The sequence below is a fragment of the Bombina bombina genome, unplaced genomic scaffold (assembly GCF_027579735.1).
Source record: "Bombina bombina isolate aBomBom1 unplaced genomic scaffold, aBomBom1.pri scaffold_435, whole genome shotgun sequence".
Classification (NCBI taxonomy): Eukaryota; Metazoa; Chordata; class Amphibia; order Anura; family Bombinatoridae; genus Bombina; species Bombina bombina.
In genome coordinates this window covers 68,989-85,212 of record NW_026512337.1, presented here as the reverse complement: position 1 = coordinate 85,212, position 16,224 = coordinate 68,989, and the positions used below count along the sequence as shown (strand labels likewise).

The window sequence follows — 16,224 nt, the reverse complement described above, 5'->3', positions numbered from 1 at the left end:
TTAGGTTAGGGGGCTTAGTAATTTAATTAGTTATTTGCATTTGTGGGGTTTTGGAGGATTATGAGGTTAATATATTTATTAAGATTATTGCGTTGTGGGGGTTTGGCGGATTAGGGATTAATATACTTTATTAGGTTTATTGCGATGTGGGTTAATGGCGGATTAGGGGTTAATAGTTTTATTAGGTAGATTGCTGTTGAAGGATGTTCAAACCTACTGTCAAGGTTGTTTAATCTGTCCACAGTTCCAACCCACTGCGCCAACGCATCGAGCGCCATTGCAGAAAAGGGGGATGGTAATGCCATAGTCAGATATACAAATCGATTTTATTGGTCCAGTAACTAGGTCATCAAGAGGTAACAGATACATGTTGAAAGTGACATGCCTGTTCACTAAATGGGTAGAGTGCATCAGTGCACCTAATAATAATGCTGAAACATGTGCAGCATTGCTCATCAACCACGTGTTTTCCAGATTTGGTTTACCCCAGCGAATCAAATCCAATCAGAGGACTCACTTTACTAGCGAATTAATGTGTGGAAAATACTAAGGGTTAAAAGAAAGCTCCATATTTTATATAGAGCTGCCTCTAGTGGTGGTGTAGAGCATTACAACCAATCCATTGTGAAAATACTCAAAAAGATTGTGAGTGAAACAGGTAAGGACACTCTAGTCCTAATGGCATTAAGAGCAACTCCAAGTAGTGCTACTAAGATATCACCTTTTGAATTGATCACTGGTAGAACATTGGTTCTACCTCAACATTTACTGTACTGTACATCAGACCAGAACTTAATAAATGCTGCTAATACCCATCAAGATGTGGAAAACTTAAGAAAGCGTCTGCAATATGCTTTTGCATTTGCTCAAAGGAACATAGAGGAGGTCGCAACTGCTGCTATAACCTATTATGAGCTCAAAACTTCCAAAAAGGAATATGAAATTAATGATAAAGTTTATCTTAATAACTTTGGAAGATATCAGGTTAAGAAGAAGAAATTTCTTCCATTGTGGAAGAGTCCTTTTGTCATTACTCACAAAATATCTCAGCAGTACCTCCAACGTTTTAGTTATAACCTAGGTTACAATATTAATTATAATATATTTCAGTGGTAAACTCTAACATATTATATATTTACATAACAATATTTCAAACTTCTGATCAGTTATTCCTTATTAAAACATACTGAATATATTTATCTAGAGAATAGATTAGGAAATTTGAAATATACTTTGCTAATTTCTCAAGGCTAATCTTGCTACACAGCTGTCCCTAATTGTCTTTATCAGATAACAACTGCAAATATGACTGTGGTTAGCCTTGTTGTCTGTGGACTAAAGCCAATATTGGCTACTCCAAATACTACTTAAGAATAACTGCTGCAAAAAGAAGGTTAATTTGTATTAAACATGTTAAGACTCGTCTAATACGTTATTCTACAGCAACACAATAGAAATGTCTTGTAATTATAAGGTATAAGGTCAATTTAAGCCTGATGTCAGATTGAATATATTCTAAGGGACAAGATGCCATATTAAATGCTGAAAGAGACACCAATTAATTAAGTGATGGCAAACTTTCCCCTTTGTATAAACAGATCCGGAATGTTAGTGATATTTTAGATGGAGTTTAATGTATCAGTTGTAATGAAGATGCTATAACTTACTATTAAATGTAGATATGAAATTCAAATACCCTGCGTTTCGGCCGCCCACTTCAAAACCTTTTTTTTGTGAGCTAACGTTTTGAAATGTTCTCTAATCGGAGCGCTAGCTACAACAAAGTGCCATATGGCTAGAGCGCTGATTGGAGAACTGTTAGCTCACCAAAAGAAAGTGAAGTGGGCGGCCGGAGCGCAGGGTACTTAAATTTCACATCTACATTAAAAAGTTAGTTATAGCGAATCTTCATTAAAACTGATGATTAAAACTCCATCTAAAATATCACTAACATTCTAGATCTGTTTTTATAAAGGGGACAGTTTACCATCATTTTAAACAAAGAAAGATACCATATCAATATTTAATATTTACCCCCTTTTCTTCCGTCCCTGTATTTTTTCACCAGGCAGCCAATAAATGCTGCATTGGATATGAGAAGCACAGCCGCTCCTGCGCACACCGCTGCTAATATGAATGGAGGCCACATAAAGGATTCTGGGTAGGCAGAGAAAATGTCATGTTATTTTACAACAAATATAATCCAGTTACATATTTATATCTTAGTTTGTTCCACTTTTATACCTATCATATGTTTAAAAAAATGAAAACATTGAAATGCCTGGATCAGAATGCATCACAATACTGTAAAAAGTTAAAAAGAACATGCAATTTTAAATAAACTTTCCAATTTACTTCTGTTATCAAATTTGCTTTGTTCTCTTGGTATCTTTTATTGAAAAGTAAAACTAGGTAGGCTCATAAGAGCTCAGGAGTGTGCACGTGTCTTTAGAACTCTATGGCAGCAGTGATTTGCTACATTGTATAACAAAGCTACAAATAAGGTTGCAAAACCGTTTTACTTTTAACTTGTAATACGCTCTGTATCTGATGTATCTTATAGCGGAGTTAACGCTAGAGCAGGAGCGATAGATAGCGCTCTACTCATAATCTAGCCCATTTTTAGTACATTTTTCTATTAACATTATCTCTCACCTATTTACTTTATTTTCTATTTTAACTTTATGAAGGGTTCACCCTCCTGTAGTATAACTCAAAATGATCGACTGACCATATAGTCCAATCAACTATTTGCCTTGCATTTGAACCTAGAACCCCTTTGGCCACCATCTTGCAATTTCTCACCTGCTTTTGGTACCTCTGGTTGCTCCTCTGGAGATTTGGGAGGCTCAAGCATATCTTTTTCTGTAAGAAGATAATATCACATATCATTTGCTTTCTCCACACATTTCACTAATTGCATCTAATCTCTGTAAAATCTCATATATCATTTATGCCATTAATACAGTGTTTTATCATTAGTTTGAAATATTTTTGTTCTGGAAACAAAATAAGACAAAGTTCATCTACTACCTAATAATCATGTATTAATGTGTGGCATAAACAGAAGTATGGTATAGCGGCCTGCCCACCTTCCACTAAATTTGTTGTGGTCAGTCTCATTGTTTTGTTTTTTTAACCCTTCCCACAACCATTCTTAAGAATGGGTTTGGAATACCTCCCAACCCATAACCATCCATAAGAATGAGCCCAGCAGGTCCCATCTTTCCTCAGAATGAGCGGGCATGGCTCCCTGGTCATAACATTCCAGCCAGATAAGAAAAGCTTGCCATTCTGTGCAGAGATGCACACTCACTTATTCCTTTAGAAAGGGCGCGTGTGCATCTCTGCTCAACACTCTGCACTATAATAGATGGGGAAGTCTCCCTGCCCACAAAATTCTTTCATAATGGGTGTGCCCTAAGTTCTAGTTCACCACCAACCTTTCAGAATGAGTGTGGCATGAGACTCCACTCATTATAGCACCCACCTTCAGAACAGGTGATTAATTATCTCTGCTCAACAACCTGCTATATAATGAGTGATGATGCCTCTTGGCTCACCAAACCCTTTAGAATGAGTGTTGAATGTTTTCCTTTAGCAGAGTGTGCAGCAAAGTAGAAGTGATATTGCTTAGATGCTGCCGACCATTTCAAAATGTTTACATTGAAATATTTATCACATTTGGAAAAGAAAAAACTGTGAAGAAAATCATTACAGGCTTCAATGTTCAATGAAAATAAATTCTAAATAATATGAGTCAGAAAGATGACATTACAAAAGAGGAAGAATATGCCATGCGTTGGTACGTAACCTTGTGTAGTGATACTAAGCACTGCTCCTTTATCAGCGTAGTCACTGTCTCCCAGAATGTTGATGGCGTTCACCGAGAAGTTGTACATAGTGCCAGGTTTTAGTCCTGTGATGGTAAACACTGTGGCATCTGGCGGGAACACGTCCACATACATGAAACTTCCAGAGTCTTCCCAGCGGTACCTGAAATGCATTTATTATCTACACGGCACAAACAATACAGAACATCCCCTGCGGTACCTGAAAGGTATTTGTTATATATACTGCACAAACAATACAGAACAGCCCCCGCGGTACCTGAAATGCATTTATTATCTACACGGCACAAACAATACAGAACAGCCCCCGCGGTACCTGAAATTCATTTATTATCTACACGGCACAAACAATACAGAACAGCCCCTGCAGTACCTGAAAGGCATTTGTTATCTACACGGCACAAACCATACAGAACAGCCCCTGCGGTACCTGAAATGCATTTATTATCTACACGGCACAAACATTACAGAACAGCCCCTGCAGTACCTGAAAGGCATTTGTTATATATACTGCACAAACAATACAGAACAGCCCCTGCGGTACCTGAAATGCATTTATTATCTACACGGCACAAACAATACAGAACATCCCCTGCGGTACCTGAAAGGTATTTGTTATATATACTGCACAAACAATACAGAACAGCCCCCGCGGTACCTGAAATGCATTTATTATCTACACGGCACAAACAATATAGAACAGCCCCCGCGGTACCTGAAAGGTATTTGTTATATATACTGCACAAACAATACAGAACAGCCCCCGCGGTACCTGAAATGCATTTATTATCTACACGGCACAAACAATACAGAACATCCCCTGCGGTACCTGAAAGGTATTTGTTATCTACACGGTACAAACCATACAGAACAGCCCCCGCGGTACCTGAAAGGCATTTGTTATCTACACGGTACAAACAATACAGAACAGCCCCAGCAGTACCTGAAAGGCATTTGTTATCTACACGGTACAAACAATACAGAACAGCCCCCGCGGTACCTGAAAGGCATTTGTTATCTACACGGTACAAACAATACAGAACAGCCCCCCCGGTACCTGAAAGGCATTTGTTATCTACACGGTACAAACAATACAGAACAGCCCCCGCGGTACCTGAAAGGCATTTGTTATCTACACAGTACAAACAATACAGAACAGCCCCAGCAGTACCTGAAAGGCATTTGTTATCTACACGGTACAAACAATACAGAACAGCCCCCCGGTACCTGAAAGGCATTTGTTATCTACATGGTACAAACAATACAGAACAGCCCCCGCGGTACCTGAAAGGCATTTGTTATCTACACGGTACAAACAATACAGAACAGCCCCCGCGGTACCTGAAAGGCATTTGTTATCTACATGGTACAAACAATACAGAACAGCCCCCCGGTACCTGAAAGGCATTTGTTATCTACACGGTACAAACAATACAGATCAGCCCCAGCAGTACCTGAAAGGCATTTGTTATCTACACGGTACAAACAATACAGAACAGCCCCAGCAGTACCTGAAAGGCATTTGTTATCTACACGGTACAAACAATACAGAACAGCCCCAGCAGTACCTGAAAGGCATTTGTTATCTACACGGTACAAACAATACAGAACAGCCCCAGCAGTACCTGAAAGGCATTTGTTATCTACACAGTACAAACAATACAGAACAGCCCCCGCGGTACCTGAAAGGCATTTGTTATCTACACGGTACAAACAATACAGAACAGCCCCAGCAGTACCTGAAAGGCATTTGTTATCTACACGGTACAAACAATACAGAACAGCCCCAGCAGTACCTGAAAGGCATTTGTTATCTACACGGCACAAACAATACAGAACAGCCCCCGCGGTACCTGAAAGGCATTTGTTATCTACACGGTACAAACAATACAGAACAGCCCCCGCGGTACCTGAAAGGCATTTGTTATCTACACGGTACAAACAATACAGAACAGCCCCCGCGGTACCTGAAAGGCATTTGTTATCTACACGGTACAAACAATGCAGAACAGCCCCAGCAGTACCTGAAAGGCATTTGTTATCTACACGGTACAAACAATACAGAACAGTCCCTGCGGTACCTGAAAGGCATTTGTTATCTACACGGTACAAACAATACAGAACAGTCCCCACGGTACCTGAAAGGCATTTGTTATCTACACAGTACAAACAATACAGAACAGCCCCCCGGTACCTGAAAGGCATTTGTTATCTACACGGTACAAACAATACAGAACAGCCCCCGCGGTACCTGAAAGGCATTTGTTATCTACACGGTACAAACAATGCAGAACAGCCCCCGCGGTACCTGAAAGGCATTTGTTATCTACACGGTACAAACAATACAGAACAGTCCCCAAGGTACCTGAAAGGCATTTGTTATCTACACGGTACAAACAATACAGAACAGCCCCCCGGTACCTGAAAGGCATTTGTTATCTACACGGTACAAACAATACAGAACAGCCCCCGCGGTACCTGAAAGGCATTTGTTATCTACACGGTACAAACAATGCAGAACAGCCCCCGCGGTACCTGAAAGGCATTTGTTATCTACACGGTACAAAGAATACAGATCAGCCCCAGCAGTACCTAAAAGGCATTTGTTATCTACACGGTACAAACAATACAGATCAGCCCCAGTAGTACCTGAAAGGCATTTGTTATCTACACGGTACAAACAATACAGAACAGCCCCCCGGTACCTGAAAGGCATTTGTTATCTACACGGTACAAACAATACAGAACAGCCCCCGCGGTACCTGAAAGGCATTTGTTATCTACACGGTACAAACAATACAGAACAGCCCCAGCAGTACCTGAAAGGCATTTGTTATCTACACGGTACAAACAATACAGAACAGCCCCCCGGTACCTGAAAGGCATTTGTTATCTACACGGTACAAACAATACAGAACAGCCCCCCGGTACCTGAAAGGCATTTGTTATCTACACGGTACAAACAATACAGAACAGCCCCCGCGGTACCTGAAAGGCATTTGTTATCTACACGGTACAAACAATACAGAACAGCCCCCGCGGTACCTGAAAGGCATTTGTTATCTACACGGTACAAACAATACAGAACAGCCCCCCGGTACCTGAAAGGCATTTGTTATCTACACGACACAAACAATACAGATCAGCCCCAGCAGTACCTGAAAGGCATTTGTTATCTACACGGTACAAACAATACAGAACAGCCCCAGCAGTACCTGAAAGGCATTTGTTATCTACACGGTACAAACAATACAGAACAGCCCCAGCAGTACCTGAAAGGCATTTGTTATCTACACAGTACAAACAATACAGAACAGCCCCCCGGTACCTGAAAGGCATTTGTTATCTACACGACACAAACAATACAGATCAGCCCCAGCAGTACCTGAAAGGCATTTGTTATCTACACGGTACAAACAATACAGAACAGCCCCAGCAGTACCTTAAAGGCATTTGTTATCTACACAGTACAAACAATACAGAACAGCCCCCGCGGTACCTGAAAGGCATTTGTTATCTACACGGTACAAACAATACAGAACAGCCCCAGCAGTACCTGAAAGGCATTTGTTATCTACACGGTACAAACAATACAGAACAGCCCCCGCGGTACCTGAAAGGCATTTGTTCTCTACACGACACAAACAATACAGATCAGCCCCAGCAGTACCTGAAAGGCATTTGTTATCTACACGGTACAAACAATACAGAACAGCCCCAGCAGTACCTGAAAGGCATTTGTTATCTACACAGTACAAACAATACAGAACAGCCCCCGCGGTACCTGAAAGGCATTTGTTATCTACACGGTACAAACAATACAGAACAGCCCCAGCAGTACCTGAAAGGCATTTGTTATCTACATGGTACAAACAATACAGAACAGCCCCAGTAGTACCTGAAAGGCATTTGTTATCTACACTGTACAAACAATACAGAACAGTCCCCACGGTACCTGAAAGGCATTTGTTATCTACACGGTACAAACAATACAGAACAGCCCCCGCGGTACCTGAAAGGCATTTGTTATCTACACGGTACAAACAATACAGAACAGCCCCAGCAGTACCTGAAAGGCATTTGTTATCTACACGGTACAAACAATACAGAACAGTCCCCACGGTACCTGAAAGGCATTTGTTATCTACACGGTACAAACAATACAGAACAGCCCCCCGGTACCTGAAAGGCATTTGTTATCTACACGGTACAAACAATACAGAACAGCCCCAGCAGTACCTGAAAGGCATTTGTTATCTACACAGTACAAACAATACAGAACAGCCCCCGCGGTACCTGAAAGGCATTTGTTATCTACACGGTACAAACAATACAGAACAGTCCCTGCGGTACCTGAAAGGCATTTGTTATCTACACGGTACAAACAATACAGAACAGTCCCCACGGTACCTGAAAGGCATTTGTTATCTACACAGTACAAACAATACAGAACAGCCCCCCGGTACCTGAAAGGCATTTGTTATCTACACGGTACAAACAATACAGAACAGCCCCCGCGGTACCTGAAAGGCATTTGTTATCTACACGGTACAAACAATGCAGAACAGCCCCCGCGGTACCTGAAAGGCATTTGTTATCTACACGGTACAAACAATACAGAACAGTCCCCAAGGTACCTGAAAGGCATTTGTTATCTACACGGTACAAACAATACAGAACAGCCCCCCGGTACCTGAAAGGCATTTGTTATCTACACGGTACAAACAATACAGAACAGCCCCCGCGGTACCTGAAAGGCATTTGTTATCTACACGGTACAAACAATGCAGAACAGCCCCCGCGGTACCTGAAAGGCATTTGTTATCTACACGGTACAAAGAATACAGATCAGCCCCAGCAGTACCTAAAAGGCATTTGTTATCTACACGGTACAAACAATACAGATCAGCCCCAGTAGTACCTGAAAGGCATTTGTTATCTACACGGTACAAACAATACAGAACAGCCCCCCGGTACCTGAAAGGCATTTGTTATCTACACGGTACAAACAATACAGAACAGCCCCCGCGGTACCTGAAAGGCATTTGTTATCTACACGGTACAAACAATACAGAACAGCCCCAGCAGTACCTGAAAGGCATTTGTTATCTACACGGTACAAACAATACAGAACAGCCCCCCGGTACCTGAAAGGCATTTGTTATCTACACGGTACAAACAATACAGAACAGCCCCCCGGTACCTGAAAGGCATTTGTTATCTACACGGTACAAACAATACAGAACAGCCCCCGCGGTACCTGAAAGGCATTTGTTATCTACACGGTACAAACAATACAGAACAGCCCCCGCGGTACCTGAAAGGCATTTGTTATCTACACGGTACAAACAATACAGAACAGCCCCCCGGTACCTGAAAGGCATTTGTTATCTACACGACACAAACAATACAGATCAGCCCCAGCAGTACCTGAAAGGCATTTGTTATCTACACGGTACAAACAATACAGAACAGCCCCAGCAGTACCTGAAAGGCATTTGTTATCTACACGGTACAAACAATACAGAACAGCCCCAGCAGTACCTGAAAGGCATTTGTTATCTACACAGTACAAACAATACAGAACAGCCCCCCGGTACCTGAAAGGCATTTGTTATCTACACGACACAAACAATACAGATCAGCCCCAGCAGTACCTGAAAGGCATTTGTTATCTACACGGTACAAACAATACAGAACAGCCCCAGCAGTACCTTAAAGGCATTTGTTATCTACACAGTACAAACAATACAGAACAGCCCCCGCGGTACCTGAAAGGCATTTGTTATCTACACGGTACAAACAATACAGAACAGCCCCAGCAGTACCTGAAAGGCATTTGTTATCTACACGGTACAAACAATACAGAACAGCCCCCGCGGTACCTGAAAGGCATTTGTTCTCTACACGACACAAACAATACAGATCAGCCCCAGCAGTACCTGAAAGGCATTTGTTATCTACACGGTACAAACAATACAGAACAGCCCCAGCAGTACCTGAAAGGCATTTGTTATCTACACAGTACAAACAATACAGAACAGCCCCCGCGGTACCTGAAAGGCATTTGTTATCTACACGGTACAAACAATACAGAACAGCCCCAGCAGTACCTGAAAGGCATTTGTTATCTACATGGTACAAACAATACAGAACAGCCCCAGTAGTACCTGAAAGGCATTTGTTATCTACACTGTACAAACAATACAGAACAGTCCCCACGGTACCTGAAAGGCATTTGTTATCTACACGGTACAAACAATACAGAACAGCCCCCGCGGTACCTGAAAGGCATTTGTTATCTACACGGTACAAACAATACAGAACAGCCCCAGCAGTACCTGAAAGGCATTTGTTATCTACACGGTACAAACAATACAGAACAGTCCCCACGGTACCTGAAAGGCATTTGTTATCTACACGGTACAAACAATACAGAACAGCCCCCCGGTACCTGAAAGGCATTTGTTATCTACACGGTACAAACAATACAGAACAGCCCCAGCAGTACCTGAAAGGCATTTGTTATCTACACAGTACAAACAATACAGAACAGCCCCCGCGGTACCTGAAAGGCATTTGTTATCTACACGGTACAAACAATACAGAACAGTCCCCACGGTACCTGAAAGGCATTTGTTATCTACACGGTACAAACAATACAGAACAGCCCCCGCGGTACCTGAAAGGCATTTGTTATCTACACAGTACAAACAATACAGAACAGTCCCCACGGTACCTGAAAGGCATTTGTTATCTACACGGTACAAACAATACAGAACAGCCCCCGCGGTACCTGAAAGGCATTTGTTATCTACACGGTACAAACAATACAGAACAGCCCCCGCGGTACCTGAAAGGCATTTGTTATCTACACGGTACAAACAATACAGAACAGCCCCTGCGGTACCTGAAAGGCATTTGTTATCTACACGGTACAAACAATACAGAACAGCCCCCGCGGTACCTGAAAGGCATTTGTTATCTACACGGTACAAACAATACAGAACAGCCCCCGGTACCTGAAAGGCATTTGTTATCTACACGGTACAAACAATACAGAACAGCCCCCGCGGTACCTGAAAGGCATTTGTTATCTACACGGTACAAACAATACAGAACAGCCCCCGCGGTACCTGAAAGGCATTTGTTATCTACACGGTACAAACAATACAGAACAGCCCCCGCGGTACCTGAAAGGCATTTGTTATCTACACGGTACAAACAATACAGAACAGCCCCCGCGGTACCTGAAAGGCATTTGTTATCTACACGGTACAAACAATACAGAACAGCCCCCCGGTACCTGAAAGGCATTTGTTATCTACACGGTACAAACAATACAGAACAGCCCCCGCGGTACCTGAAAGGCATTTGTTATCTACACAGTACAAACAATACAGAACAGCCCCAGCAGTACCTGAAAGGCATTTGTTATCTACACGGTACAAACAATACAGAACAGCCCCAGCAGTACCTGAAAGGCATTTGTTATCTACACGGTACAAACAATACAGAACAGCCCCAGCAGTACCTGAAAGGCATTTGTTATCTACACAGTACAAACAATACAGAACAGCCCCAGCAGTACCTGAAAGGCATTTGTTATCTACATGGTACAAACAATACAGAACAGCCCCCGCGGTACCTGAAAGGCATTTGTTATCTACACGGCACAAACAATACAGAACAGCCCCCGCGGTACCTGAAAGGCATTTGTTATCTACACGGTACAAACAATACAGATCAGCCCCAGTAGTACCTGAAAGGCATTTGTTATCTACATGGTACAAACAATACAGAACAGCCCCCCGGTACCTGAAAGGCATTTGTTATCTACACGGTACAAACAATACAGAACAGCCCCCGCGGTACCTGAAAGGCATTTGTTATCTACACAGTACAAACAATACAGAACAGCCCCCGCGGTACCTGAAAGGCATTTGTTATCTACACAGTACAAACAATACAGAACAGTCCCCGCGGTACCTGAAAGGCATTTGTTATCTACATGGTACAAACAATACAGAACAGCCCCCGCGGTACCTGAAAGGCATTTGTTATCTACACGGCACAAACAATACAGAACAGTCCCTGCGGTACCTGAAAGGCATTTGTTATCTACACGGTACAAACAATACAGAACAGCCCCCGCGGTACCTGAAAGGCATTTGTTATCTACACGGCACAAACAATACAGAACAGCCCCCGCGGTACCTGAAAGGCATTTGTTATCTACACGGTACAAACAATACAGAACAGCCCCCGCGGTACCTGAAAGGCATTTGTTATCTACACGGTACAAACAATACAGAACAGCCCCCCGGTACCTGAAAGGTATAATGGGTGATCTATACAGCACAAGCAATAAAGAACAAACCTAGAGGTACCTGAAAGGCATTTATCCCTTTAAGTGCTAGATGTTAACACCTTTCTCCAATATAAACCTACCCTAGGTGCCTTATCTATAAGCCCATGAGGCCTACATCACAAATTAGTAATGATCTCACCTCACACGGAATTTTTGTTCCTCTCCGCCATTAAATCCTGCAGTCCATCCAAGGGTTACAGAGTTATGAGTGAAGCTAAGGACTTTCAGACCAGATGGGGGATCTGGGCGGCCTAAGAGAAAAAGGTTGTGAGTGAGAATCCAGTAGGAAGGAGCAACACAGATACTATCCTTTGATAAAGAGAATACCTAGGTGGACTTAGGAGCAAGAATGTATGTTGAGCATTAGATGGCAGCAGCTTTTGGAGCAATGTTGCAAAACTTTTGCCATATTGTGCAGACTCCTGAGACTACCTAGGTATGCTCTTCAGCAAAGGGTACCAAAAGTAAAAGTAAATTTGAATACAAATTGGAAAGATTTTTTTTTAATTGCTTGCTCCATCTGAATTGTGAAAGTTTAATTTTGACTTCTATGTCTCTTCAAATGTGCAAACTTCTCTGCTTTAATACACACAAAATTGTTTTGCATTACATTTATTAATCATATATTTTATGTGAAAATTAAAACACACACTCACCCACATACACACCCACACAGTGGCGTAGCGTGGCTTCTCAGCGCCCAGGGCAAGGCAAGAATTGCGCCCCCCTAATCCATTAGCACTGACTGAGTCTCTTCCACCAGTACAGTAGGGATTGGCAAATTTGCTTTGAATCTAGGAGACAGCTCAACAACTTAGGAGACAGGTTTTTGTTTTAAAACAAACAAAGCTTTAATTTAACAACAAAATATATACTATATATATATATATATATATATATATATATATAGATAGATAGATAGATAGATAGATAGAATTCTAAACTCTACATTCATCCTTAAAAATTAGGATTCAATATGGTTGCAGGCAGCCATTACTTTATTATATACATTAAGTAAGTACATTATATAAAACTTAACAATTACATTTTTTATGGTTTAATATTTAAACATGGGATTTCATTTTTAAAATACATCTGAGCAAGCATGCCAGAGTGTGAGAGTGATCTATGCTGCTTTAAAGTGAAAGCCAGTTATTATTATTTTTAAATTCATTTTTAACCTGGGTAAAACATACAAGATGTAGATCATCTACATCTTGTATGTTTTATTTTACCCAGGTTAAAAATGAATTTGAAATAAAATAACCAGCTTTCACTTTAAAGCGGCATAGATCACTCTCACGCTCTGGCATGCTGGCTGGCTCAGACTCTGGGTCCTTTGGAAGTTGGAATTTGGCTGGCTGGCTGGCTGGCTCAGAGTGACTCTGGGTCCTTTGGAACTTGGCTGGCTAGCTGGCCCTGCGACGTCACCTGGGTAACGATAGAGGCTAAGCTGCATTTTGCGTGTGTTGCCATTTCCAATCCCTATTCCCCAGGGCCCAGGCAAAAACAGGGGCTATAATAATGTAATTATAATTCTGGCTGGCAGTGGCACTGGTGGTCTGGTTCTGATACGGACCTGGTGATGAGTTTGGTCATTTTTGTTGACACTACTTACCTTATCATTGCGGGCGCAGCGTGCTAGTCAGTCTGACTCCACTCTGGCTCTGCTGCTCTGACTTCTTCCTCCCTCCGGACATGTGCGCTGGGAGTGGGAGTGGACCGTGCTAACTAGTGGCGTAAACACTAGTCTAGCAGCAGGTAACGGTTGGATAGGATTACACTCATAAAATTATGATAATTAAATCATTACACAGCACGTCCTGACTTCAGAGTAGTAGACAGTTCACTTGAGAGACAGAACGGCTGGGCTTAGGCGCCTGTCAGATTTTTTAGCCTCCCTGTAGCGCCGCTGGGAGTGGGACTGTGACTGTCTACTGTCTTGAGATGGTGGGGACTTGGGAGGCTGGGAGCCAAGCATTTTGCGCCCCTCAGAATTTTGCGCCCGGGGCAACCGCCCCTGTGGCCCCCCCCACGCTACGCCACTGCACCCACATATACACACCCACATGCATAGCCCTACACATATACATATACACACCCACATGCATACCCCTACACACATACATATACACACCCACATGCATACCCCTACACACATACATATACACACCCACATGCATACCCCTACACACATACATATACACACCCACATGCATACCCCTACACACATACATATACACACCCACATGCATACCCCTACACACATACATATACACACCCACATGCATACCCCTACACACATACATATACACACCCACATGCATACCCCTACACACATACATATACACACCCACATGCATACCCCTACACACATACATATACACACCCACATGCATACCCCTACACACCCACATATACACACCCACATGCATAGCCCTACACATATACATATACACACCCACATGCATACCCCTACACACATACATATACACACCCACATGCATACCCCTACACACATACATATACACACCCACATGCATACCCCTACACACATACATATACACACCCACATGCATACCCCTACACACATACATATACACACCCACATGCATACCCCTACACACATACATATACACACCCACATGCATACCCCTACACACAAACATATACACACCCACATGCATACCGCTACACACATACATATACACACCCACATGCATACCCCTACACACATACATATACACACCCACATGCATACCCCTGCACACATACATATACACACTCACATGCATACCCCTACACATATACATATACACACTCACATGCATACCCCTACACACCCACATATCCACACCCACATGCATACCCCTACACACATACATATCCACACTCACATGCATACCCCTACACATATACATATACACACCCACATGCATACCCCTACACATATACATATACACACCCACATGCATAGCCCTACACATATACATATACACACTCACATGCATACCCCTACACACATTCATATACACACCCATATGCATACCCCTACACACATACATATACACACTCACATGCATACCCCTACAGATATACATATACACACTCACATGCATACCCCTACACATATACATATACACACCCACATATACACACCCACATGCATACCCCTACACACATACATATACACACCCACATGCATACCCCTACACATACACATATACACACTCATATGCATACCCCTACACACATACATATACACACTCACATGCATACCCCTACACATATACATATACACACCCACATGCATACCCCTACACATATACATATACACACCCACATGCATACCCCTACACACATACATATACACACCCACATGCATACCCCTATACCCCTACACACATACATATACTAATTAAGTATATTGGAGAAAAACATACAAAATAGGAAGATAACTTACTGGTGCTGACAAGATAAATGTCGAAGCTGTCAACTCCAAGAGCGTTGGTTGCTGTGCACGTGAAGAGAGCGTAGTCTTGCACAGCGCTCACATTAGCAATAACTAAAGTACTGGTGTGAACCCAAAACTCATGCAGTGTCTTCTCTGAGTATCTATCAGACGGGAAGAAAATATATGTATGAAAGAGAGAGAAAAACTCAATATAGAGACAAATAAAAATCAATGGAAAGTGTAAGTGGGAGAATATGTGTGAGTGTCTATATGCCAGTTTAAGTGTAAACGTGTGAGTGTCAGGGTTTATATGAAAGCATATATGCCAGTGTGAGAATGTGAGTGTCAGTGTTAGTGTAAGAGTTTATGTTCACTGCAAGCATGAGAGTGAATGCATCAGTGAGAGTGTGAATGTCATGTGTTAGCATGATAGTCTATGGGGCCTATTTACTATGGTGCGAGCAGATATGATACAATATAGCAGATCATGTACGCTGCACATCGATAAATGCCGACAGTATACGCTACATGGCACAAAGTGTGAGAGT

General features: G+C 42.3%; 1 protein-coding gene across 1 annotated transcript in view; it reads right to left on the bottom strand.

Annotated features, from left to right (window-relative positions):
• The window catches only part of LOC128644238 (nephrin-like), a gene marked incomplete at its 5' end in the record, with an annotated part of 86,453 nt that overhangs the window by 9,142 nt on the left and 61,087 nt on the right, over positions 1–16,224 (bottom strand). Inside the window, 5 exons of the mRNA XM_053696922.1 lie at positions 2,035–2,157; positions 2,806–2,865; positions 3,815–3,996; positions 12,362–12,473; positions 15,686–15,837. Coding sequence (XP_053552897.1) covers positions 2,035–2,157; positions 2,806–2,865; positions 3,815–3,996; positions 12,362–12,473; positions 15,686–15,837 — 629 coding nt within the window. The remainder of the gene's footprint in view (positions 1–2,034; positions 2,158–2,805; positions 2,866–3,814; positions 3,997–12,361; positions 12,474–15,685; positions 15,838–16,224) is intronic.